This window comes from Cervus elaphus, chromosome 20 (assembly GCF_910594005.1).
Source record: "Cervus elaphus chromosome 20, mCerEla1.1, whole genome shotgun sequence".
Taxonomy (NCBI): domain Eukaryota; kingdom Metazoa; phylum Chordata; class Mammalia; order Artiodactyla; family Cervidae; genus Cervus; species Cervus elaphus.
Window position 1 is genome coordinate 68,699,912 of NC_057834.1, and position 27,002 is coordinate 68,726,913.

General features: G+C 34.2%; 1 protein-coding gene across 2 annotated transcripts in view; it reads left to right on the plus strand.

The window, feature by feature from the left end:
* The window catches only part of DPYD (dihydropyrimidine dehydrogenase), an 880,709-nt gene that overhangs the window by 207,881 nt on the left and 645,826 nt on the right, over positions 1-27,002 (plus strand). For both annotated transcript variants that reach the window (XM_043876118.1, XM_043876119.1), the window contains exon 4: positions 3,777-3,864. In XM_043876118.1, the coding sequence (XP_043732053.1) occupies positions 3,777-3,864 (88 nt within the window). The remainder of the gene's footprint in view (positions 1-3,776; positions 3,865-27,002) is intronic.

Here is a 27,002-nt window from a genome sequence, read left to right on the forward strand (position 1 = left end):
AAAAGGGGAATTAAATGACTGAAGATAAAAACAAGCGTAATTTAAATGTTAACTTCTAACGAAAAATTTATGTAGAACTGTGGTTTACAATAATTGTTGACATATTCCCCTAAGTACTGTGTCTGTGGTTTTTCATGGTATCAATCATTTAAAGCAATTTAGGTAATACCATTCTGACATGCATTTCTACTATTTTATTTACACCATTTGCCTACATCAGTGCGATGCAGTACCTTTCTGATTTGGTACAGTAAATGCACTCTGTAATATCTATTATGGTTTGGTCAAAGGATAATTTATTGTCAAATAGAAAAATAGGTCAACACTAATGTCACTTGATGATCAACCCCCCCCAAGTGTAATAAAGCATCTCACCAGTATGCATTCCCCTGCAGTGGCTGATGTTTTATTAGGACTACCTGGCTATAGCAGTGGTGTAATTACTGAGCTGTCAGAGTGATAAGTGGGATTAATGGCAGCCTGGTGCACTTTCGTCTGCAGAGCGCTTAGAGAATTGCAAGATGGTATTATTATCAGAGTCTGCCCATTCTGGCATATTCATGGCACCAAAGAAAAAAAGAATGCTACAATTCAGGTTTGCGTTGCCCTGCCTCATTAACATCTGACATTTCCAACAGCTGTTATTTGTGAACTAGCTCAATAATAAAAGGAGAGTTATTTGGTAAAGAGGCTTAATAACCACAACTAAAAATCCTTACGTTGTCAGTGCTGTTAAGTGAATCTGTTTATGTTGAATTTAAGATTTCTCTGGAAGAGCTGAAAAATACACCTTGCATTAATTTGGCTCATTCATACCTGCTGACATTATAACTTTATTTCTTAATTGCCTTATATTCAAGTTGGGTGTCATAAAAAAGAAAAGCCCAAAACTTGTGCCTTAATAGGGATAGCCAGAACCCTCTATCTGTCTGTCTGTCTATCTGTCTGTCTGTATCTTTATCTATCATAAGTATTTCTGTTGCTTTGTTCTTGTGGAACTGCAGATGTTTAAAAAACTGTCAAAATGACTTTTACAAGTCAGAAGATATTTTTTATTGCATATTATTTTATAGCTTTTTATTTTAGCTACTTTATTTTACCTCATAATAGGAAATCCTTTCAAACACTATTAATGTACAACATGTTTATCCATGTGAAGTTAACACATATAGGTATCACCTATATGTTATATTTCATATATTTCATATTATATTTTTGGATTGTTGTGCTACCAACATTACCTATATATTTCATATTATATTTTTGGATTGTTGTGCTACTGATCAAATTCTTTTTAAACTCAGTGACAATGTCTTAGGGGAAAAAAATCTTAAGTATTAGACGATAGGAATTCAACTCAATGATAGCTGTCAATCTAACAATGGCATTCAGAGAAATGATAGGGGAGAGGTTTAATGACTGCATTTCAGAGAGGACAATTGATTATGAAAAGCCTTCGGTCTTCATTGTGTAAAATTTAATTTAGAGAGAAGGCTAAGGGCACAAACCAGAGAAAAGAGATCAGATTTAAAAACAAGATATTAATTAGGTACTGAGAAATTGGTCCAGACAATGAAGAGGACTCTCTGATTGACAAAGAAAGACAAGGAGACTGGTATTGTTTTCTCAAAGGAAATGAACCAATGTCTTTACACATGGAAGTGGATAGAAAATGAGCTTGCTCGTCACCTTTGTCACTGAGCAATGTGGGACTCATTCTGAGTGAAATTCTCAGAGAATCCTCGTCTTCTGACAAATGTGACAATGATATATCTTAAATTTTAGGTCGCCAGCCTAATTCCTCTCTAGTCTCACTCTCACTTTATGCCAGACCAGATTCCATTATTCTACCTACCGCGTCATGTTCTTTTCTCTCTAGTCCTTGGCACATACTGTTTTTAATGTTTTGGTCATTTTCTCGAGTGATCTTCTGCTCTAAATCCCACCCTCCTTCACTTGCCTAATGCCCTCTCATTCTTCAAGCATCCCTTTTATACATTATTTCTCTCAATAAGCTTTGCCTGACTCTCCCTCCTGGACTGCTGTTCCTCTTATATGCTCTACTAGCTTGCTGTTTCTACCCAGATTCACACTGACCACAATGACACTACAAGTGTCTTTTATATGTGTGAACTTCCTCCAAACTGCAAGGTCCGTGAGAGCAGGGCCATGGTTGTCCTTTTCATCATTTTTACAACCTCATATCCCAGACTCTAACATGTAACAAGGGTTCATTAAATATTTATCAAATGAATACACAATAAGTATAAGAATGTAGAAATTAAAGACCATTCTAGCCAATGGTTTCAGTCCTAAAGTAGTAATTATAGAACTGTGATTCTCTCTGTGTGGCTCCAATCATGTTTACCAGAATCACCATAAAGGGCAGTCACTGGGAGTGGGGGAGTGGCAGCAAAACGCAGATTCCCAGGACATTAACTAGAATTCGCCTGCCAATGTAGGAGACGTGGGTTCAGTCTCTGAACTAGGAAGATCCCCTGGAGAAAGAAATGGCAACCCACTCCAGTATTCTTTTCTAGAGAACCCTGTGGACTCAGGAGCCTTGGCAGGCTACAGTCTATGGGGTTGCAAAGACTTAGAAACAACTGAGCGACTAAACAACAAGGGCCAATAACTCAAACTCAAGAGGGGCTTCTTTGTGGAAGTTATGACCTTTATCAGGCTTCCCAAGTGGTTCTTAGGCACATTAAAGTCTGAACCTGTGTCTGGTCATTTCTCCAGGAAGCAAACTCTGATATGAAATTAGTATATGGAAAGTTTATTAGAAGATATGCATCTATTGAAGAGTGATGGAATCAAGATTGGACAGACATAGCCCCGGTAAAGGCTGCAGTGCATCCCTGAAGACTAGTTACCCAAGTAGGGCAAGGAGAATGGGTCTTTACTTCCTGTCAGCGGCCTGTGATTGGAAACTCGCTGCCCCTGGGAAGGGGGCATGACCTTGGTTCAGCCTATTTTCTTCACCCGAGGGCACAGCAGCTGGGGGAATAAATGTTTCAGTCTGGAAGGCAGGGGATCCCATCTGTGCATTGCAGTATCTACTACAAAGCCCAATTGCTGTGTATATAGTGTGTATGTTAAAGAAAAAAAATTGGAGAAAGGGAGGGATGATCAGAGAGGAAGAAGAGTCAGGGAAGAGAGGTGGGAGGATAAGTGGAAGGGATAAATGGAGGAAGAAAAGAATTTACAAGTGGTGAAAGGAGATCTTTTTCTTTGCATTTGTGTAATAACTACTGTCTAAAAGACATACAAAACTATTATCATAAAAGATTCTATTCTCAGGACTTCCCTGGTGGTCCAGTAGTCAAGACAATGCACTCCCACAGTAGGGAACACAGGTTAGACCCCAGATCAGGGAACTAAGATCCTGCAGTATGTAAATAAATTAAACAAACAAACAGCAACAAAAAAAGGACTCTATTCTCTAAGCATTATCAGTGCAATGAGAGAGCCAAAAAATACTGATTTAGGAAATGGATGAATCATGTATCTTAAGTATGATATTCTTAAACTCTAGGAGGAACACCATGAGAAAGGGTAGCTATTTACCTGAATGGTGCTATATTATACACCTTAGGAAGTATGCAAAAAGTGAAACACAAGTACTCTTTGTTTATTGCTTAAATAATTTTTGTTCCTAAAAATAAGATAGTTTTATTTGCTCTTACTGGACACTAACTCTGAATGTGTTTAGGGTAGAGAATATATAGAATGTTACTCGACATTTTCTTTAATTCAGTTATTTTATTCCCTAGGTGCCTGAAATGTGCAGATGCCCCCTGTCAGAAGAGCTGTCCAACAAATCTAGATATCAAATCTTTCATCACAAGTATCTCAAACAAGGTAAATTTGGATTTAGCTCTGCAAATGAAAATTAATAGCAGCCTTTGATCTTGTTCTCTATTATTACCATGATTAAAGCATAAAGCTTGTCTTAGTAAATTAGGTTAAAGTATTAAAAGTATGATTTCTGTAGGCATGTGAGAATGTGACACACTTTATTAATTAGTCTCTTCCTAGTTGTGATAATGATTATTGTGAAATCCATTTTCATTGTTTGTTATCTTAAAAATTAGTTTGTGGTGAATTGAATCATTTTTTAATACAAAGCATTCACTGGATAGATTGAGTCTAGCTTAAGCATGCTAAATGCTTACAGATAGGGACTGTCATTGATTATCAAAACACATTTCAAGTTTGATATCTTTGTTTTAAAATGTACTTTAATATTAACTCTAGGGCACTGAAACAAATCAAAGGAAGTTGTCTAAGACTTAGAATAATTCATAGAGACTGATAGTGTTTTAACAAAACCCCCACAACAACTAAAAAATAGAAAACAGACTTTTATGGACATTAGTAGAAAAAAAGGAATTTTGATCTTTATGTTTTTTAAAATCAATGTAAGGCTAAGCCCAGATTTTAGTAAACAAGAGAATGGTTGATTGATTAAATGATCAATAGTATCTTTTGTTTGCAAAAGAAGCATTATGAGCTCTTAGTCAAGGATCCTATCCTTTAACTACTGAGCAACAACTGAAGGCATCTTCCCGTAAGGATGCAGCGATTGCTTCTTTTCACAGGATTTAGTGCTTATATGCTAAAATGCTGCTAAAATCCAGTAAGTGCTCCTTCAACTACCTGGTACCTTTTTACATATGAAGATTGTTTCTCAGTATGTCAGTGATTTTAAAATGTTGTAGGAGAAAAGTTATAAATTTATATAGCTTTAAGATTTAAAAAGAATTAGAGGTTATTACTTAGATATAGGACGTGGTATTAATCTACATGGTCAGATTTGAAGTCCAGTTTGAATTTTTGCATTGAACCCCTGTGAACCTAAGAAAAATGACTTATCTCTTCACTTTCCTTTATGAAAGAAGGATAGCATCTGTCTTACAGGATGGTGGTGTGAACTGAATAATATTTTCATGTGACAGTCTCTGATATGGCAATTATTCAACAAATATTTTGTTGATATGGAGTTATTATTTTTTCTATTAATTCAATATGGTAAATACTATACAAGTGATTTCTATTTTTGTTTCTGGTATTACTTATTGAGCATCTATTATCTACCAAACTCAGTGACAGATACTGGGTGAAAAAGGATCCCTGCTATGACCTTGCCTTCTGGAAATTATAACTCTGAGCAAAACCAGATACATTAAAAAAATAATACAACACAAAAACCCACCGATAATTTACTGTGATTAGTGCTGAAACCATTCAGTTTATGAAGATTATTCAGCATATGAAAAAGCAAGAATGTGGGTTATACATGGCATGTGAAGGGAAATATAGTAAATTCAGTGTGGCTAGAATGGAGCCTTGACTATATAAAGAAGAGTGATGGGAAAGAGACAAGGCAGTTAGATTGATATTAAGTTGTGAAAATGTTTGAATTATATGCTCCATATTTGAGACTTAATTCTATACATAGTAGAAAATCACTAATGCTCTGTATTTGTTTTGTAATTAAGAAGATACAATCTGAAAAGAGATCTCATTTATTAACTGAAATATCTTCAACATTTATCATCACAGAATCTCTGACTTATATATGAAAATAAATAATTTATGTGAAGCATGTATATGAAATCTCATGAGAAAAAGAATAAAATAAAATGTCCAAAATTTGAAGTAGAAAGAGTTTTGGCTAAAATTATACCTAAGGTTGCACTCCTGGCTTTAAGCATGAGGCAATAGAATTGTGATCCATGCTAGCTAAATTTTCCCTAGAGAATCTGTAATTTAGTAGTGATTTTGTGATTCTAATTAGTGTATAGCACAATCATTCAAGCTCTACAAAATTTTATAAAAAAAAGACAAAATGGGAATAATGATATTCTTTGAAAAACTTATAAAATGTCTAAGTAAGATCAGAATCATCTCTATTTTAGGATAACGTTGTTTCATTAGTTTGTTCATATTTCTTACTACCTGAGGAAGCATTGCACTTTGGTATTTATTTAAATAAATTTCTATATGAAGAGAAGATATTTGGAGATATTTAATTGAAAATGTAATCTTATGCCAGACATTTAAGGAACTCTATTGTAAGTAATATTTTGTTGAAGAATCATTGTAGCAATCATAAAAGGTAAGAGATTCTTGTACTTTAAAGCCTGCAGTTTTTAAGATATTTACCAGCTGTGTACGATTTAGGCTGTCCCACATTGCTCTACCAGTGGACCTCAACTCAGGAGGGGGGTTCTTTCCAGGTTGAAAGGGTAATTGAATCGCCAGACTCAATGAGCCTTGAGCCTTTTTGAGAAAAGCATGTCACTTGTATTGTATTGTGTTAGGTTTCTGTGATTCAGTGGAGTTTAGACCAATACTTCCATTCTTTATTTTTTTACAAACTGGATTACAGCTCTAGTTTCTAAAGGTACACTCAATTCTATTGTACCTCATTGGTCAGTTTTTCTCTGTTTCATTCAGGTTGTTCTTTGCAATTGTATCTCTCAATCGAAAGTACACGTTTCAGATCATCAAACTGAAAATAAGGGTTATATTTTTTGATAGTTTTCTTCTGAAAAAGAAAAAAAAACCCACTAATTTATGTAAGAATTCATAAGGTCAATCTATAAATGTAATGAAAAACTGACTTTAAAAAAATGTTCCTTAGTTACACAATGCTTTATTTTCTAATAAAAAATATTTATTTTCTCTTTCAAAATTTTACATTAAGTTGTAAAGCAATGGCTTCGCCACAGACTTGTATATTTTACAGAATCTGTATACATTTTGTATACAATCTGTATAGATTTTACAGAATCTATACAGATTTAGTGGCTTTTATAGCTCAATAAATACATTTAATATACATTAGAAAAAAACTGATTCAGTGTCACATAAAAAGCTCTTATCATAGATTCCTATTGAAAGTAACTAGAAATCAGAGGAGCAGCACAATTTAACCAGCATTATTTATTGATTAATATTATTGATGGCAATAGTTTTATTTAGAAATGTTTTCTTGATATATGTGTGTATGTATATATGCACATGCATGCACAAATATTACAAAGCAGAAGTGCAATCAGTAGATTTAGTCCATTCTACTTTAGGGTTTGCTTTTCAGTTTCAATGGCCAAGTGGTTTATACCATTATCAAATAAAATATTGATAATTTTCAGAATAATTTTCTAAAATCGTAGCTTTAATCACATTGTACCCTTGTTCAAAAAACTTCCATGGCTCCCCATTGCCAATAAAGTAAAGCCAATTAGGTACCCCGATTTTTATGACAGAGAAGTAAGTAAATGAAAAAAGTATTAGGAAGCCCATAATTTACTAATCAGTAATTTTAAAAATGAATATTTTAGACATATAAAACAAAATGTGATGATTGAGATTTCAGGTTTCCTTTTATACACAAGGCTAGTTCCCACACTTATTGCCAGATGGAGCGCCTCTGTCCATTCCAAGAAGACTGACAGAAACTTACCTACCTGCCATAAGATGGTGTTCAAGGGAACACAGCTTTTCAAAACTTTTTGTGATGCTCCTAGAGAACTAACAACTCATTATCCTTCAGAGTTCAATCTGCCATTTGGTTTACATAAATAGTTCTGAACTTGTGTGTCAGTTCCCCTTACAGTCATGATGTGAATTTTTAAATAACATAAAATATGTATTTTTTTTCTAAATTTTACAACAGCTAAATATTATGGGTCTGTGTCATTCCAGGACCCAATCTGAGTAGGTCTTGTGGCATAGACTAAGGTACTACAATTCTAATTAGCTCTTCATTGTCTAATTAACAGTAATACTATCTTTTTAAAACTTGATGAATAAAATTGTATGCTTTATTATTGTACGCTAATTATTGTATACTTATTAATCAGTTTTGGATTAGTTTTACTCAAATTGTTGGCAGTTTTCTTCAGTTTTTTTTTTTCCCCCTTGTTGAGTTTTCCATGAGAAAGCAGTTTACTTTTGCTTAGAATAAATATCAGTTCTTTAAATCTTTTTTGGTAAGGCTATGCTGTTGACCAATTCTTTTTGTTTCTGAAACTGTCCATACATTTCTTAACTCTCATAAAATACTTTGTGCACAGGGTAAAGGATTTGCAGTTATTTTTTACGCCTCTCAGGCAGTATCACTTTTGTGTCTTATGTCATGCATGCTATTTGAATGTCACCAGCAGCCTAGTTATTGCTCACTTGAGAATAATGTCTTTGGAGGGTGGCTGATTTAAAGACCTTTTAACCTTTAGTGTTCAACCGTGTTACAGTTATTTATATCAATCTGGATTTCTTTTATTTATTTTGCTTTGTTTTCATTATGACTCTTAAATCTGTGGGTTGATATCTTTCATCATTTGGGGACTATTTCATTGTCTTTACTTCATTTTATGGAGTTCTCATTAGATATATGTTAAATATTCTTATTTTATTGTCTATGACTCAACTTATTTTTCGAACTTTCATTTCTTTGTTTTTTGAGGGTTATATTTTAAATCATTTCCTTAAATTCTACTTTCAATTTTACTAAAACCTTCTTCACCAGTTTCAAATTGTTGTTAAAATTGTCTGCTGAGTTTTGAGTTACAATTTTATCTTTCATTTCTAGGAGTTATATTTTACATTTAAAAAGTCTGTTAGCTTTTAATTTTTTTTCAAGTCTACCTATACTTTCTTTTATTTTTTGAATGATGACATTTTATTTATTCTTTATTTTTTTTAAATTTTAATTATTTATTTATTTTACTTTACAACATTGTATTGGTTTTGCCATACATTGACTTGAATCCACCATGGGTGTACATGTATTAAAACAGATGAAATTTCTTATTTTTGTAGTCTTGAGAATCCCACTATCTGAAATATTTGTGAGTATGATTATATTGCCTATGATGTCTAGTGGGTCCAGACATAGTGTTTTGTTTACTTTCATGTTTAATTTTAAAAATTATTATTAGTATTTTTTTTCATTTTGGAGGCTAATTACTTTACAGTATTGTGATGGTTTTTGCCATAGATCGACATGAATCAGCCATGGGTATACATGTGTCCCCCCATTCTGAATCCCCCTCTGTCCTCCCTCCCCACCCCATCCCTCTGGGTTGTCCCAGAGTACCAGCTTTGAATGCCCTGCTTCATGCATGTAACTTGCACTGGTCATCTGTTTTACATATGGTAATATACATATTTCAATGCTTGTCTTTATTGCAGTCCTTATAAAATTTTCACAGATAAAGCCTCAAAGAAAATGAGCAAGCTTAGTTAAAAAAATAAATACTGTAATAAAGATGTTTATTTAGAAAAGGAATCTATATTTGCTATGTTCTCAAAGGCCCTGAAAATTAAAGGCTTTTTTAAAACCTGGTTTAGCAAATGGCTTAAAGGTTGTTCCACTTATTTCTTTGCTTACATCTTGTCATTTTCTGTCCCTGAACATGAAAGTTCATGGATGCATTCACAATAACTTAAAAAAAAATATTTTACCTATAATTTAACCTTTATAAATTAGAAGAGTCATAGTAGGTAACTGCTTCTTAATACATGTGAAAAAGTGCCTATAAATATTTAAGACCTAATGGGTAGTCTAGAATGATTGAAACCTACATTTTTATTGGTAAATTCTGGGATGGTAATCAAGAAGGCATATCGAAGAAATAGACTGTTGAAAAATGAGACAAAAAGATTTGCCATATCAGATATTGAAACTCACTGTACAGCTACTGTAGTCAGTATAGAATTGGTACAGGAATACACATTTCTGAAAGAGATGAAAATCTGTAAGTGGAACCAAGTAACTAAGAGAACACAATATATAATGAAGAGGATATTTTAATTCAGTGGAAAATGATGACTTCTTTGAAAAGTGGTCTTGGTATAATTTCGTCTTTACCTTTAGAACACTTGTTCAGGCCATCTAAGATAAATTTTAGATGTACTAAATTTTTAAATATGAAAAGGAAAATGTTTAAGGATAATTTTCAATCTGTAAACTATGTGAGAAAAAATTTTACTACACACATTTAAAAATGTATTTTAAAATAAAATCAAACCAAACTTGAAACCAAGTGAACATTTGTTTTTTGTTCTGTATGTTTAGACTAAGTGGTAACTTCTATTAAATCAGAGTTCGTAAAAATTTAAATGAGAAAAATAACCCACCTTGCATGGGCAGTGTTCTCATAAGCATTAAAAAAAGAGGTCATGCAATTGATTAATGGCCATACTAGAGATGTCCTACTTCCATATTAGCCAGAAATAAGTAAATAAAAGGGTGGGATACCAGTTTTCTCTCATCATATTTTTAAAGTTAAGAAGTTAAATAGCCTCCTTTGCTATTTATCAGAAAGGAAGCAAGAAATCTCATACAGTAATAATATATTTGAAAATTTCAAGTATTTATACAGTTGTGCTGGCAATGCTTTGCTATCTGTTCTTCCTAGAGAAATAAAAGTACGACCATGTAATGGTATATGTACAGTAGCATTTATTACAGCAATCATAGCATTGTTTGAAGTAGCAAAAACTTGAGACAACAATAGTGCCCAACATTAAGAAAAGTGTTTAACCTGTTAACCTGTTTTTATATGAAGAAATGTTATGTGGCTCTCATTATATTTGTTGATCTAAAAGGATATTCCTATTAAATGAAGAAAGTGAGTTGCATACTACTATGAATAGCATAACACTATCTTTAAAAATTCTGATTTATATATAAGTGAAACATGGCATAGAAGGACTTGAACTTTAGATTCCTCAGTTGATTGAGGTTGAGGAGGGGTAAAGAGGTTATTAACATTTTTCCTAAAAATGGCCATATTATTTTACTTCCTCAATAAGCATGTATATTTGTAATAAAAATAATAGATTAAAATTCTATACTAAAATAAAGTAAAGCTAATGGGTTACAAAGTAACATTATAGACCTTATTCTTAGTTTTTATTTTGGTACAAAAAAATGAGAAAAATATTCAGCTTTATTTTTTCCTAAATGACTAATAATTCCAAATCTATTTATTGAAAAATATATTTCCCTCTATTCTGAAATGCTGCATCTATCATATACTTAATTCTATATTTATTTAGGTCTATTTCAAAACCCTTTATTTGTCCTGTTAATCTATATATCTTTGACAGGACCAAGATATTTTATACTATGCTGTGTAATATTTCTTACAATTGATAAAGGCTATTCCCTTGATAATATATTTATTTTCAGAATATCCTAACTTTTCTCAACATGTAAAACTAGTTTCATGAAATGAAAAGAAGCTCTACAGAGTAATTATTGAATGCTGTGTCTGGACTATGCATGCATGCTAAGTGGCTTCTGTTGTGTCCAACTCTTTGTGACCCCATGGACTGTACCCTGCTAGCCTCCTCTGTCCATGGAATTCTCCAGGTAGGAATACTGGAGTGGGTTGCTATGCCCCCCTCCAGGGGATCTTCCCCACACAGGGATCGAATCCACGTTTCTTGCATCAGCAGGCGATTTCCTGCATCAGCAGGCGGGTTCTTTATGACTAGCTCCACCTAGGAAACCCTGAACTAGACTGTGGTAATGTATTAATTTAAATTTAGTAATGCAAATGTATGCTTATCTTAACTCATTCACTTATCAGCTGGAAACATTAACTCAATTTTCTAGAATTCAGCCTTGAATTTTAATATGTAACTTCTCAGTTTTGAGACTAGCAAACGGTAAATTTGCTAAGTGCTAAATTACCAAGGGCTATAATATTTTCAAAATGTCCCCTCTTTTCTAATGTGCTGGTGGAAAAGAGAGTTGGATATTACATTGTTACTGCTGTGCTTAGTCGCTCAGTTGTGTCCGACTCTGCGACCACATGGACTGTAGGCCACCAGGTTCCTCTGTCCATGGGGATTCTCCAGGCAAGAATACTGGACTGGGTTGCCCATTCCCTTCTCCAGGGGATCTTCCCCACCCAGGGATTGAACCAAGGTCTCCAGCATTGCAGGTACATTCTTTACCTATACAAATGGAATTTTAATCTGACTAACCATCTCATTATGTGGAAAATAAATATGAAATCCAAAGAGGTAGAATGGTTTATCCCAGATCACATAACCACTTGAAAGTGTAACAGTGTTTTCCTGAATTTTGTCCAGTGCGTTTTCCTTTGCATCACACTGCAACATTTATATGAAAAAACATATGTATAAGTCATTATTAAAATATGAAGTGCTAAATAAGTAACATATTTTCTATCATGACAGTTTTCTAAGTACTCCGTTCAGTTCAGTTCAGTTGCTCAGTTGTGTCTGACTCTTTGCAACCCCATGAACCGCAGCATACCAGGCCTCCTTGTCCATCACCAACTCCCGGAGTTCACCCAAACTCATGTCCACTGAGTCGGTGATGCCATCCAACCATCTCAACCTCTGTTGTCCCCTTCTCCTCCTGCCCCCAATCCCAGCATCAGTGTCTTTTCAAATGCGTCAGCTCTTCACATCAGGTGTAAAAAGTATTAGAGTTTCAGCTTCAACATCAGCCCTTCCAACGAATACCCAGGACTGATCTCCGTTAGGATGGACTGGTTGGATCTCCCTGCAGTCCAAGGAACTCTCAAGAGTCATCTCCAGCATCACAGTTCAAAAGCATCAATTCTTTGGCACTCAGCTTTCTTTATAGTCCAACTCTCACATCCATACATGACCATGGAAAACCATAGCCTTGACTAAATGGACCATTGTTGATAAAGTAATGCCTTTGCTTTTTAATATGCTATCTACGTTGGTCATAACTTTCCTTCCAAGGAGTAAGCGTCTTTTAATTTCTTGGCTGCAATCACCATCTGCAGTGATTTTGGAGCCCCCCAAAATAAAGTCAGCCATTGTTTCCACTGTTTCCCTATCTATTTGCCATGAAGTGATGGGACCGGATGCCATGATCTTAGTTTTCTGAATGTTGAGCTTTAAGCCAACTTTTTCACTCTCCCCTTTCACTTTCATCAAGAAGCTCATTAGTTCTTCTTCACTTTCTGCCATAAGGGTGGTGTCATCTGCATATCTGAGATTATTGATATTTCTCCTGGCAATCTTAATTCTAGCTTGTGCTTCTTGCAGCCCAGCGTTTCTCATGATGTACTCTGCATATAAGTTATATAAGCAGGGTGACAATATACAGCCTTGACATACTCCTTTTCCTGGGTGGAACCAGTCTGTTGTTCCAGGTCCAGTTCTAAATGTTGCTTCCTGACCTGCATACAGATTTCTCAAGAGGCAGGTCAGGAAGTCTGGTATTCTAATCTCTTTCAGAATTTTCCACAGTTTATTGTGATCCACACAGTCGAAGGCTTTGGCATAATCAATATAGCAGAAATAGATGTTTTTCTGGAACTCTTTTGCTTTTTAAATGATCCAGTGGATGTTGGCAATTTGATCTCTGGTTCCTCTGATTTTTCTAAAACCAGCTTGATCATCTGGAAGTTCATGGTTCATGTATTGCTGAAACCTGGCTTGGAGAATTTTGAGCATTACTTTACTAGCGTGTGAGATGAGTGCAATTGTGTGATAGTTTGAGCATTCTTTGTCATTGCCTTTCTTTGGGATTGGAATGAAAACGGACCTTTTCCAGTTCTGTGGCCACTGCTGAGATTTCCAAATTTGCTGACATATTGAGTGCAGCACTTTCATAGCATCATCTTTTAGGATTTGAAAGAGCTCAACTCGAATTCCATCACCTCCACGAGCTTTGTTCGTGGTGATGCTTCCTAAGGCCCACTTGACTTCACATTCCAGGATGTCTGGCTCTAGGTGAGTGATCAACCATTGTTTTTATCTGGGTCATGAAGATCTTCTTTGTACAGTTTTTCTGTGTATTCTTGCCAGCTCTTCTTAATATCTTCTGCTTCTGTTAGGTCCATACAATTTCTGTCCTTTATTGAACCCATCTTTGTATAAAATATTCCCTTGGTATATCTAATTTTCTTGAAGAGATCTCTAGTCTTTCCCAGTCTATCATTTCACATTCTAAGTACTATTAAATCTTAAATAGTGGCAGAATATATAATACAATAAACTGCGTCTTAAGGAAGTTTGAGTTTTGTCTGTAGACAGCTATTTGATAAATTGAAGAATTTTAAGTAAATAATTGGAAAGAAGTGAAAGTTGCTCAGTCATGTCCAACTCTTTGCGACCCCATGGGCTGGTCTGTGGAATTCTCCAGACCAGAATAATGGAGTGGGTAGCCTTGCCCTTCTCCAGGGGATCTTTCCAACCCAGAAATTGAACCCAGGTCTCCTGCATTGCAGGATTCTTTACCAGCTGAGTCACAAGGGAAGGCCAGGAATACTGGAATGGTTAGCCTATCCCTTCTTCAGCGGATCTTCCTGACCCAGGAATTGAACCAGTGTCTCTTGCATTGCAGGCGGATTCTTTACCAACTGAGCTATCAGTGAAGCCCTGATTGTAAACAAAACTAATTATAATTTTGAAATTCGTATGGGCTTAAATTAATGCACTTTGAATGGAGACTTTCTGAAAACTGTGTTTGTATCTTCTGTGCAGATTGTAGCTGACTGGTGGTTTTATGAGTAATATATAATAACACACTATGTTAGACAGCAAAACACCCAGTTGATTAAGAAATCTCATTTCTGTCTGTGAAGAGCAAACCTTCATAAAATAGTCTTACTTTATTTTGTTTGAATAGAAGAAAATAGGAGTGCTAAATTGTAGTCTAGCTCTACTATCATAAGTAATAATTCTGTCTTAAGTTATTTTATATATATATTATATATATGATGATGTTCCGCAATTATTTCTGAGTTTGTGTTTTTAAATCTTGTTTAAGGGAAGATTATTTGGAGTGAGATAATTTGATCTCTTTCTTACCTTTCAGTTTTTTTCTTAATTTGGTCTTACTTATACTTGTTATTGAAAATATAAACTTATTTTTAAAAGTTGGCCAATCATTTGATTGACTTGTATTTTTTTGCCCTTCTTAGTAACAAAAGATTTTTAAAGAACAAAGAAACAACAGAATTTCCAGTTTTCTCTTTGTAGCCAAATATTAATTACCAGTATATTTAAATTATATCAAAGATGAAATAATTCTCAGTAGTTTACTGAGTAGGCAGTAGTACATGTGATATAGCTTTGTTTTTAGTATAACATCTTTCAGAAGAGGGAGATATATGAAGTGCATTAATACATCCAGATACTAATTTTCTATTTCTGACGTTGGGCAACAAATGCCCTTTTAGTATAGAATTTGTGTTATATTTTTGTTCCAGGAAAAAGAATCAAATTTAATCTATATTTCTGGTTACCTTTAAAAGGATGTACAGTTTAGTTGGCTTGTAAGGAAAAACAATCTCGGTGAAAGATGAAATGTGTAATAGCAAATTAGAGAAAAATCTTTTAACATTTTATATAGTATATGAATAGGTGATTCTATCAATATTAATTTTACTTCACCTTCAATAATTTCTCAAATTAAGACTTTTTTTTTGCTTGCAAGTTATGCAGTATTTATAAATGTTAATTCTAGATTTCTACTTTTGTGTATTTTTCTTAGCTTTAATGATCATTCTAACATTATGATCTTGACTCTACCATATATGTTTCTATATTGGCATAGAAGTTTCTATGTAGAAAGGCATTCTATCTCCTTGAAGACATTATATCATGAACTATGGTAACTTATATGGGGGGGATGCCTAGGTGGCACTACTGGTAAAGAATCTGCCTACCAGTGTAGGAGATTCAAGAGAAGTGGGTTCGAACCCTGGATCGTGAAGATACCCTGGAGTAGGAAGTGGCAACCACTCCAATATTCTGGCCTAGAAAATTTTTCATGGATTGTGCAGCCTGGTGGGCTACAGTCCATGGGATTGCAAAGAGTTGGACACGACTGAGCGACTTTCAATTCACTTGTCAGCTGTGTGATCTTAGGAAAATCACCTATCTTCTCTGAGCATCACTTTTCATTTCATTTTCATTATATGTGAATTCTAGCACTCTAAATGAAATAACCTTGTATTCTGTTGTTTATTTCTGTGTTTCATCATAAGAATAAAAAATTATACTTCTGTAAATTTCTTAGAAAATCTATGGCAAATTTTATTTTCTGTGGATAAAATGGGCATTTTAGTATTCACAACAGATATTCACATTACTTACTTTAAATTGGTCATACAAAACTATGAAGTTGTTGTTATTGTTCATTCACTAAGTCGTGTTGGACTCTTTGCGACCCCGTGGACTGCAGCACTCCAGGCTCCTCTGCCTTCCACTGTCTCCTGAAGTTCACTCAGATTCATGCCCTTTGAGTCAGTGATGCTAACAATTTGAATTTTATATAAATCTTTATTTTTGATATTAAAAGATAAATGCTAACAAGTTTCCAGTAGTATATTCTACTGCTTGTTTAAAGAATATAGATTAGATATGGTCTCTGAACTTCAGGAATTTTTAAAAGCTAATTGAAGACACATCCGGAGAAGTCAATGGCAACCCACTCCAGTACTCTTGCCTGGAAAATCCCATGGACGGAGGAGCCTGGTAGGCTGCAGTCCTTGGGGTCGCTAGGAGTTGAACATGACTGAGTGACTTCACTTTCACTTTTCACTTTCATGCATTGGAGAAGGAAATGGCAACCCACTCCAGTATTCTTGCCTGGAGAATCCCAGGGACGGGGGGAGCCTGGTGGGCTACCGTCTGTGGGGTCGCACAGAGTCGGACACAACTGAAGCAACTTAGCAGCAGCAGAAGACACATCAGAAAAATATGCAGTTATTATAAATTTATATTAACAAATGCAATGACCAAAAAAGTGTAGTACAAAGGGAGGATATTGTGGCATTATGTTTCTAGTTGGAAAATGGTGAAAAACGTAAAGTTTTTAAAGGAAATGTTATTTGAGCAATGATACACGGTATGAACAGGATGGATATTGGTATGGATGAAAATTGTATTCTGTTTAACCAGAACAATCTAGAGGCAAAAGCACTGCTTCTTCATGCATATCTAGTGCTTACCAAAGGGCCTCTCACAGAGTAGCTGCTCATAAATACTTGATGATTGGTGAATTGAGTACATGCACACATGCACACTAAGTTATATTAATTAACTCAGGGAAAATTATACATTCTCAAGTCAATTAAACAGAGATAGGTGGGTACGGTGCAGAAAATTGGAGAACTAGAAATGAGATTTTTGCATTTCTACAACATACATAAATTATTATGCCTTTACTTGCATGTTTCTCTGCCATTTCTTTTTCATGACTTAGTAGATTATGGTAGTTTTTCTTTCTATACTTTTGCTCTTATTTGCAGTCTTTATTAATCTACTTCCTAACATGAGTTTTCTTTAATAAACATTAAAATCTTAAACTGTTAGAATTAACATTTTAAGAAACTTTTTAGGGAGAAAAAGCCTAGGGGAAGGGGTGGAAACTTAAATTTATTAAATCTAGCCTGTGCTTCATAATGTACTAGGCATCTTATCTGTGTCAAGCATTTTAAAAATATTTAACATAAATATGACTAATTAAGAAGGAATTTTGATGTGTATTTCTTAAGTGATGAAACCTGTGCTAAGAGATAATACATTTTCCTTCAGTTGTATGGTTTAAACATGATTCAAATTCAGGAGCGTGTTGCTCTGAAGCGTGTGTGTGTGTGTTTGTATGTGTGTGTGTGTGTACTTGAGTATGTGTTTTCTAGTTTACCATCTCAAGGTCAGATAAAAACGTTATTTTCTACAAGAATTTTTTTTTTTTAAATTCCTTAAGTGAGGCCAAAATAAATTCATAGCTCTGGCCTACTCTTGTAAAAATCTTATAAAATTTAGTGTATGTGTTACAACAAAGGGTTTTCAGAAAAAAGCAGCCAAATCTATTCTTCCATCCTCATTTGTCTTCACAAGAATGTGAGTAATATGAGGGCAGGAGGTTTCATGTATTCCGTTCATAATTTATTCCCACCTCTCCTTTACCAAATACATGAAGATTCATAGATTGTTTATTGAGGGATGGTGACTGGCAGAGATGTCATTTTACCTATTCTTTTTGTATGTACTACTAGATACATTTTCTATTCAACTAATGTGCATCATTACATTCACCATTATATAGCTCCATCCAGAAATACAAGCAATGTTAATTCACCCTTCTCACACATGCAAACTTACTGAAGTTTAGCCCAAGTATTTTTTAAATGCAACAGATTGGAGTTTATCTTGGAAGGGTGCTTCCATCTGTGAAAACACTCATTGGAAGAAGGAAGAACACTTTAAAATAAATCCACCAGCTGTATTGATAATGCTGTAGTGACATGAAGGCCTGAATATGATAGAACTATTTGTTAAAATAGTTATACCATATGAGAGAATAGCTAGCTTGTGGGTTTCTTGTGTTTCTTGATACTGACTTTAAAAATCATTAAATTGTACAGGAATGACACTAATGAGGTTTCAAGCTCTAATTTTAAAATAAAAAAGAATAAAACTTAAGGTTTTCTTAAAATTAACTCACATAAATGGCTTTAAAAATCCCAATGAGTAATAGAAAATTCAGCACCAGCAAGATCCTGGGTAAGCTTATGGACTGGACAGCATTCAATTGCTATTCTTTTGTGTTGATATAAAAGCAGCAAATATATAAAGCATCATTTTGTCTCTAGATTTTTGTTACAGAAGGGTTAAACCTGTCGTCCAATATGTATAAAATAAATCTGTGCACAAAAGATCAGATATTTATTTTTTATCCCCCCTAATATAGCCTTCCTTGTACATTTTTTTTTTCTTTCACACAATAGAAGACTAATATACTTGTGATTGATTGAATAACATGAAGAAACTAGTAAAGTGGTTGTGTATTTTCAAGAAGGAGACTGCTGGGGTGTCTTTAAAGTACCCTTCTAAATTTAAATTTTATAGCCTTTACTATTAGAAAGGTTTAAGAGCTCACAGAATAGGAGTCAGAACTCTTATTTAGAAGGAGGGCTCAAGAAATCTTCCCACTTACTATGAGAGAAATAATCGATATTGATTGTGAAGTTCTTGATGGGAAGAGTTGAGGAAGTGTTCTCTTTCTAATACATTCCTGAATGTCTTTGACTCTAAATAGCCAGATCTCTACACACAGAGTTATCTGCCATTTCTTCAAAGTTATTTGTAAGAGGTGAATTGCAAAGATGACTTCTGAATCATTGCTTAATGTTGTTTCAGCCCATTTTTAAAATCATGTTTCTATGTTCTGTGATATATGCCAATACTTTCTTTTTTTAGGTTTAACTGTGTCTTCTTCACATTCCCAGTATTTCCGCTCCGTTTTTGAGAATTTCCACATAATCTATACATAAGTCTTCCCAGCTAGTCCCTTAGTACTGGCACCCTTCTATGAATATTAAAAAACTTCAATTAAATACCAAATTCTTATTCTGGTAGTGAAGGTTTTCCATAATATAGTTCAAGCATATTTTCCAAATATATCTCCTAATCATCATTTCCTAAGTGAGTGAATGAACTCTTAGCCAAACCGTCAAGTCATTATCCCAAATTTTGATTATTTACTCATATGAGTCCACAACAACTTGTATGTCATTCCCTCTCATCTCAGTTCTATAAACTAGAGTCATTTGAATGCCACCAGTTTTAAAACTTAAGTCTAAACCTTAGCCTGAAATGACCTCTTATACTGATAGCAAAGCATTTTGATTTCAGAGAGTGAATATTTGCCTTTTAAAAAAATTGTCTTGGTGATTTTTGATTTAAGAAATGTTCAGTAATACTTATTACTTTTTAAGAATTTTATAGCCTCCTACAGGAATACTACCAAGCTCATTCTGTGAGGCTACTATCACCCTGATACCAAAACCAAAGATATCACACAAAAAAAGATAATTATAGATCAATATCACTGATGAACATAGATACAAAATATCAACAGAATGCTAACAAAAAGAATTCAGCAGCACATTTAAAGGATCATACACCATAATCAAGTAGGATTTATCCCAGAGATGCAAGAAATTTTCATTCTACGCAAATCAATGTGATACATCGTATTAACAAACTGAAGAATAAAAACCATATGATTGCCTAAATCAATGCAGAAAAAGCTTTTGACAAAAGTCAACATCCATTTATAATTTAAACTTTCCAGAAATTGCACATAGAGGGAACTTACCGCAACAAAATTGAAGCCATCTATGGTAACACCATAGCAAACAGCATTCTCAATGGTGAACAACTGAAAGCATTTCCTGTAAGATCAGGAACAAGGGAAGGATTTCCACTCTCACCTCTTTTATTCAACATAGTTTTGGAAGTCCTAGCCATGGCACTCATAGAATAGAAAGAATTAAAAGAATCCAAAGTAAAAATAGGTAAAACTGTCACTGTTTGTAAATAACAGAATGATACTATATGTAGAAAACTCTAAACCCTAAAGATGCTGCCAGAAAACTACTAGAGCTCATCAGTGAATTTAGTAATGTTGCAGTACACAAAATTAATACACAGAAATCTCTTGCTTTTCTATACACTAACCACAAAAGATCAGAAAGAAATTAAGGAAATAATAAAATTTGCCACTGCAACAAAAAGAATATCTAGTAATAAGCCTACTTAAGGAGTCAAAAGACACAAACTCAGAAACTGTAAGATATTGATGAAAGAAATCAAGGACAACACAAACAGGTGGAGAGATATACCATGTTCTTGGATTGGAAGAATCAATATTGTGAAAATGACTCTACTACCCAAAGCAATCTACAGATTCAGTGCAGTCCCTATCAAATTACAAAGGGTATTTCTCACAGAATTACAGCAAAAAAAAAAAAAAAAAGACCTCAAGTAGCCAAAATAGTCTTAAGAAAGAAAAACAAAGCTGGAAGAATCAAGCTTCCTGACTTCAGAGTATAAACTACTGTATCAGTTGCTCAGTTGTGTCTGACTCTCTGCAACTCCATGGACTGTAGCCTGCCAGGCTCCTCTGCTCTTGGGATTTTCCAGGCAAGAATACTGGAATGGGTTGCCATTTCCTCCAGAAGATCTTGTCGACTCAGGGATCGAAACTGTGCCTCGTATGTTTCTTGCGATGTCAGTCAGATTCTTTACTGCTGTACCACCTGGGAAGTTCATAGACTGAACTACAAAACTACAGTAATCAAGACAGTATAGTACTGGCACAAACATAGAAATATAGATCGATGGGTCAAGACAAAAAGCCCAAAGAGAAATCCATGTGCCTATGGTCACCTAGGAGGAGACAAGAATATATAATGGAGAAAAGACATTTTCTTTAATAAGTGGTCCTGAGAAAACTGAACAGCTGCATGTGAAAGACTGAAACTAAAACCCTCTGTAATACCATACACAAAAATAAACTTAAAATGGATTAAAAACTTAAATGTAACATTGGGCACTGTAACACTCTTAGAGGAAACCATAGGCAGAATGTTCTTTGACATGAATCATGGCAAGATCTTTTATAACCTACCTGCTAGAATAATGAAAATAAAAACAAAAATAAACAAATGAGACCTAATATAACTTAAAAGCTTTTGTGAAGCAAAGGAAACCATAAATTAAATGAAAAGACAGCCCTCAGAAAGGGAGCAGATATTTGCAAATGAAGCAACTGACATGGGATTAATCCCCAAAATATACAAACAGCTTATGCAGCTCAATATAAAAACAAAAACAAATAACCCCCAAAATGGATGGAATACCTAAATAGACATTCTCCAAAAAGACAGACAGATGGACAACAAACACATGAAAAAATGTTCAACATTGCTAATTATTAGAGAAATGCAAACCAGAACTACAATGATGTATCACCTAACACAGGTCAGAATGACCATCATCAAAAAATATACCAATAACAAATGCTGGAGAGCATGTGGATAAAAGGGAACTGTCTTGCACTATTGGTGGGAATGTAAATTGATAGGGCCACTATGGAGAACAGTATGGAGGTTTCTTTAAAAAGCTAAAAATATAATTACCGTATGCCCCAGCAATCCCCCTCCTGGGCAGTTCCTAGAAAAAACCATAATTACAAAAGATACGTGTACCCCAATGTTTATCACAGCACCATTTGCAATAGCGAGGACATGGAAGCAACCTAGATGTCCACTGACAGATGAATGGATTAAGAAGATGTGGTACCTGTATACAGTGGAATATTACTCAGCCATAAAAAGGAACACAGTTGTGCAATTTGCAGAGGTGTGGATGGACATAGAGACTGGTACAGATTGAAGTAAATCATAATGAAAAAACAAAGGTCATATAATATCACACATGTGGAATCTAGAAAAATGATACAGATGAACTTATTAGCAAAGCAGACATAGAAACATAAAAATAGAGAACTGACATATGGATACCATGAAAGGAAAGAGAGGTGGGATAAATTGGCAGATTGAGTTGATCTATGTATATATTATGTATAAAATAGATAACTAATGAGAACATATTATATGACACAAAGAACTTTACTCAGTGCTCTATGGTGACCTAAACGGGAAGGAAATCCCACAAGAGAGGATGTGTGTATATGTATAACTGATTTACTTTGCTATACAGCAGAAACTAACACAATATTGTAAGGCAACTATATTCCAATAAAATTAATTATAGCATCCTATAATTTTATTTTGATATAAGGGTTACACTTGAAGCTGTGAGATTGTTGACGAGTTACTAGACAGTTTTATTGTCAATGATAGGCTGTGATAGATCAGGTTCTAGTAGTTTGACATCTGTGGCAAATGGTGAGCCATAAGTGTAATTTAAAATGTTTTGTTTCATTATATTTTATTTGTTGTGATATATGATATATGTATATACATATACATATGAAATATACACATATATATATTTCTCTCCTGTCATTATCTTTTGTGCTTAAAATGAATTTGGGGGTCATAAAACAATCAACATCCTTGTGGAAAAATCCTTCAGTGTTTAATTAGATTAAGTTCTTTCTACATTTTTGTCCTCAAATATCCTGACAAGTTATCAACAATTGACATTTTTCACCATGACACTATTTTTATATTATAAAGCTTCTAATTATGCAATAGGATATTTTACTCAGTGAGTCAGTCAATATATATTTGTTAATCAATCATGTCAAATGTTCCAGAGGTGACAAGTAAGATGAGGAAAGAATACTTAAAATGACTTTGAGATTTTTCTCTAGCAGTGATTTAGCTGTTAGTTTAATTGTAGGTGCTGAGTTAGAAGATCAGTGGGTTTAAGTTGGAACTAAGGAAGTTTGCTTAGGAATAGATTAATTTTAAGTTAATAACTGTTTGGTATGAACAGTTTTATGTTTACCATTATTAGGTAAAATTATCCAAAACTATAACTAAGTACAATGAAATAAGTCTATCTGTTTGCTGCTATACTAAAGCACTTTGTAAGTAAATACAAGGTGATCCATAAGTATTATTTAATTTTTAGGAAAAATAAATATGAACTTACTAATTAAAATTTTAAACTGTAAATTTACATCTTTTCTTTTAGGTTTGTGTACAGTAGAGATGCAATTTATTTATTTTTAGTAGAAAAAAATTCCAAAAATTTTATTTTATTCCCTTCCAGGATACTGATAGCTCAATTAATAAATAATCTGCTTGCAATGCAGGAGACGTCCTGCAATGTAGGAGGCCTGGATTCGATCCCTGGGTCAGGGAAATCCCCTGGAGAAGGAAAAGACAACTCACTCCAGTATTCTTGCCTTGGAAATCTCGTGGAGAGGAGCCTGGCAGGCTACAGTCCATGGAACTGCTAGAGTAGGAAATGACTTAGAGACTAAACCACAGGATATTGTCCAGTTTTGCATCTAATTTAGCAATCTTATTCAAATATCCCTTTGCTAAAAGTTTTTTATTTCCTACAAGAGTTATTTTTATTGCCTTCCACAGTGCCTATATAATTTCCAGTCCTGTATGTGTACTTTTAAAAAATGTAACAGCTTTTTTTGAGATATAACTCATTTTCCATACAATTTGCCAATATACAGTGCATAGTTCAGTGATGGCAAATATATTTGCAGAGTTACACTTATTATCGCAATCAAATTGAGCATATTTTTATCATCCCCAAATGAAATCGTATACCTATTAGCAGCTGTTTTCCATTTCTTCTCAGAGCCCCAGTCATAGACAATTATCAATATGTCTTCTGTCTCTTTATTTTTGCCTATTCTAGATATTTTCTATAAACAGAAACACAGAATATGTAGTCTTTTGTGAGTAACTTCTTTCACTTAGCATAGTATTTTTAAGGTTCAGCCATGTTGTAGGATTTGTCATTACTTCGTTGCTTTTTATTGCCAGATAACATAATAACATAGATTATATGTTTTTTAGCCTTACATCAGTTGATGGATAATTGAGTTGTTTTTTTTTGTTGTTGTTTTAGCCTTAGAAATAATACTGCTATGAGCATTAGTGTACAAAGTTTTGCATAGATAAATTTTGTAAATGTTCTTGAGTGCACACCAAAGAGTAAAATCCCTGAATCTCATGGTAACTTCACTCTTAAAACTTTTGAAGAGCTGCCAAACTAATTTTCAAATCAGCTACATCATTTTCCAATACCATCAGTAGTATATGAGGGTTCCAATTTCTTCATATCCTTTCCCACAGCTTTTACTGTATGTCTTCTTGATTATAGACATCCAAGTATGTTAGAAGTGATATGTCTTTGTCATTTTGACTCACATTTCTCTGATAATATTGAGCATCATTTCTTATGCTTGTTGATCATTTGTATATTTTTGAAAGACTATTTATACTAATTCTTTGCTCACTTTAATTGGGTATTTATTTTTTATTAGTTTTTTAATTTGTTTTTTATTAGTGAGTTGTAGATATTCTTTATGTATTCAAGTTGGAGATTACTTAACTGGTTTCCTCCTGGGTTGGTTTCCTCCTAGGTTGTCTTTTAACTTTTCTGATGGTATTCTTTTAATTTTGATGAAATCCAGCTTATCTTTTTTTGCTGTTGCTTGTGCTTTGTTGTCTTATATAAAAACCATTGCATAACCTAGTCATGAAGATTTACTCCTCTTTGTCTTCTAAGAGTTTTATAGGTTTAGCTCTAAAATTTAGATCTATGATCTATTTTTCAGTTCAGTTCAGTTGCTCAGTCATGTCTGACTCTTTGTGACCCCATTGACTGCAGCACACCAGGCTTCCCTATCCGTCACCAATACCTGGAGCCTGCTCAAACTCATGTCCATTGAGTCAGTGATGCCATCCAACCATCTCATCCTCTGTCATCCCCTTCTCCACCTGCATTCAATCTTTCTCAGCATCAAGGTGTTTTCCAATGAGTCAGTTCGCATCAGGTGGCCAAAGTATTGGAGTTTCAGCTTTAGCATTAGCCTTACAAAGAGTATTCAGGACTAATTTCCTTTAGGATTGACTGGTTTGATATATTTGATCTATTTTTAATTAACTTCTCTGTATGGTATGAGGTGGAGATTCAGCTTCATTCCTTTGCCCGTGAAATTTGGCTATTACTGCATCACTTGTTGAAGAGAATGTTCTTTACCTCCTGAATTCTTGGAACCCTTTTAAAAATCAATTGAACATAAATACAAAAGTCTTACTGGATTCTCAATTCATTCCATTGAGGTATATTTTTATCATTTTGCCATTACCACTTTATCTTGATTACCATAGCTGTGTGGTAAGTTGTGAAATCAAAAAAATGTAATTCTTCTAAATCTGTTATTTTGCAAGATTGTTTTGGCTATTCTGATTCCCTTGGATATTCATATGAATTTTAGGGTCAGCATGACCATTTTAGCAAAGTACAAGTCAGCTAGGATATTTAGAGGGATTGCATTGAGTGTATTGCTATCCTGACAAGAAACTTTCCAACTTATTATCATGGATTTAGTTTCCATTTTTAAGTCTGTCTTAATTTTTTTCATCAGAAAAAAATTCTGTTTTCTACAGAATATATGTTTTACACTTTTTTAGTTAATATAATTTTAAGTATTTTTGATGCTCTTGTGAATATAAACATTTTCTTGATTTTATTTTTGGTTTGTTCATTGCTAATAGATAGAAATACCAATTAATTTTTATGCATTTATGTTATATCTTTATGGTTGCTGTGTTTCTTTTGTGTGTGTTGAAAGTGTTAGTCATTGAGTTGTGTCCAACTCTCTTCAACCCCATGGACTGTAACCCGTCGAACTCCTCTGTTCATGGAATTCTCCAGGCAAGAATACTGGAGTGGGTTGCCATTCCTTTCTCCAGAGGATCTTCCTGACCCAGGGATCAAGCCCAGGTCTCCCGCATTCTAGGCAGCCTTTTACCATCTGGGGCACCAAGGCAGCTTGTTAGTATTCTCCAGAGAAGCCGAATATATCATATATAGATAGATAGATATATAGATATACATATGAAATCATTGTATATATCATCAATGTCCCAGCTCAACCACAAGAGACAAGTTTATCCTTTCTCCACCATTTTTATGCTCTTCAGGTCCTCAATGGATTGTATGTTACTTACCCACATTGGGGAGAGCAATCTACTTTACTGAATCCACCAATTCAAACTAATTTCATATAGAAACACCTTCATATCCATGCCTCAAAGTAATGCTCAACCTAAGCATCCCAAGGCACAGTCAAATTGATTCATAAAATTAAAGATAACAGTGCTAATAATTTTTAATGGAATTTATTAGGATTTTCTATGTGAAAGATTATTTTATCATTTGTTGTTGATTTGCTCAGTCATGTCTGACTCTTTGTGACCTTATGGACTATAGCATGCCAGGCTTTGCTGTCCTTCACCATCTCCCAGAGCTTGCTCAAACTCATGTCCATTGAGTCAGTGATGCCACCCAACCATCTTGTCCTCTCCCGTCCTCTTGTCCTCCTGCCTTCAATCTTTCCCAGCATCAGGGTTTTTTCTAATGAGCCGGTTCTTCACTTTGCATTAGGTGGTGAAAATATTGGAGCTTCAGCTTCAGCATCAATCCTTCTAATGAATATT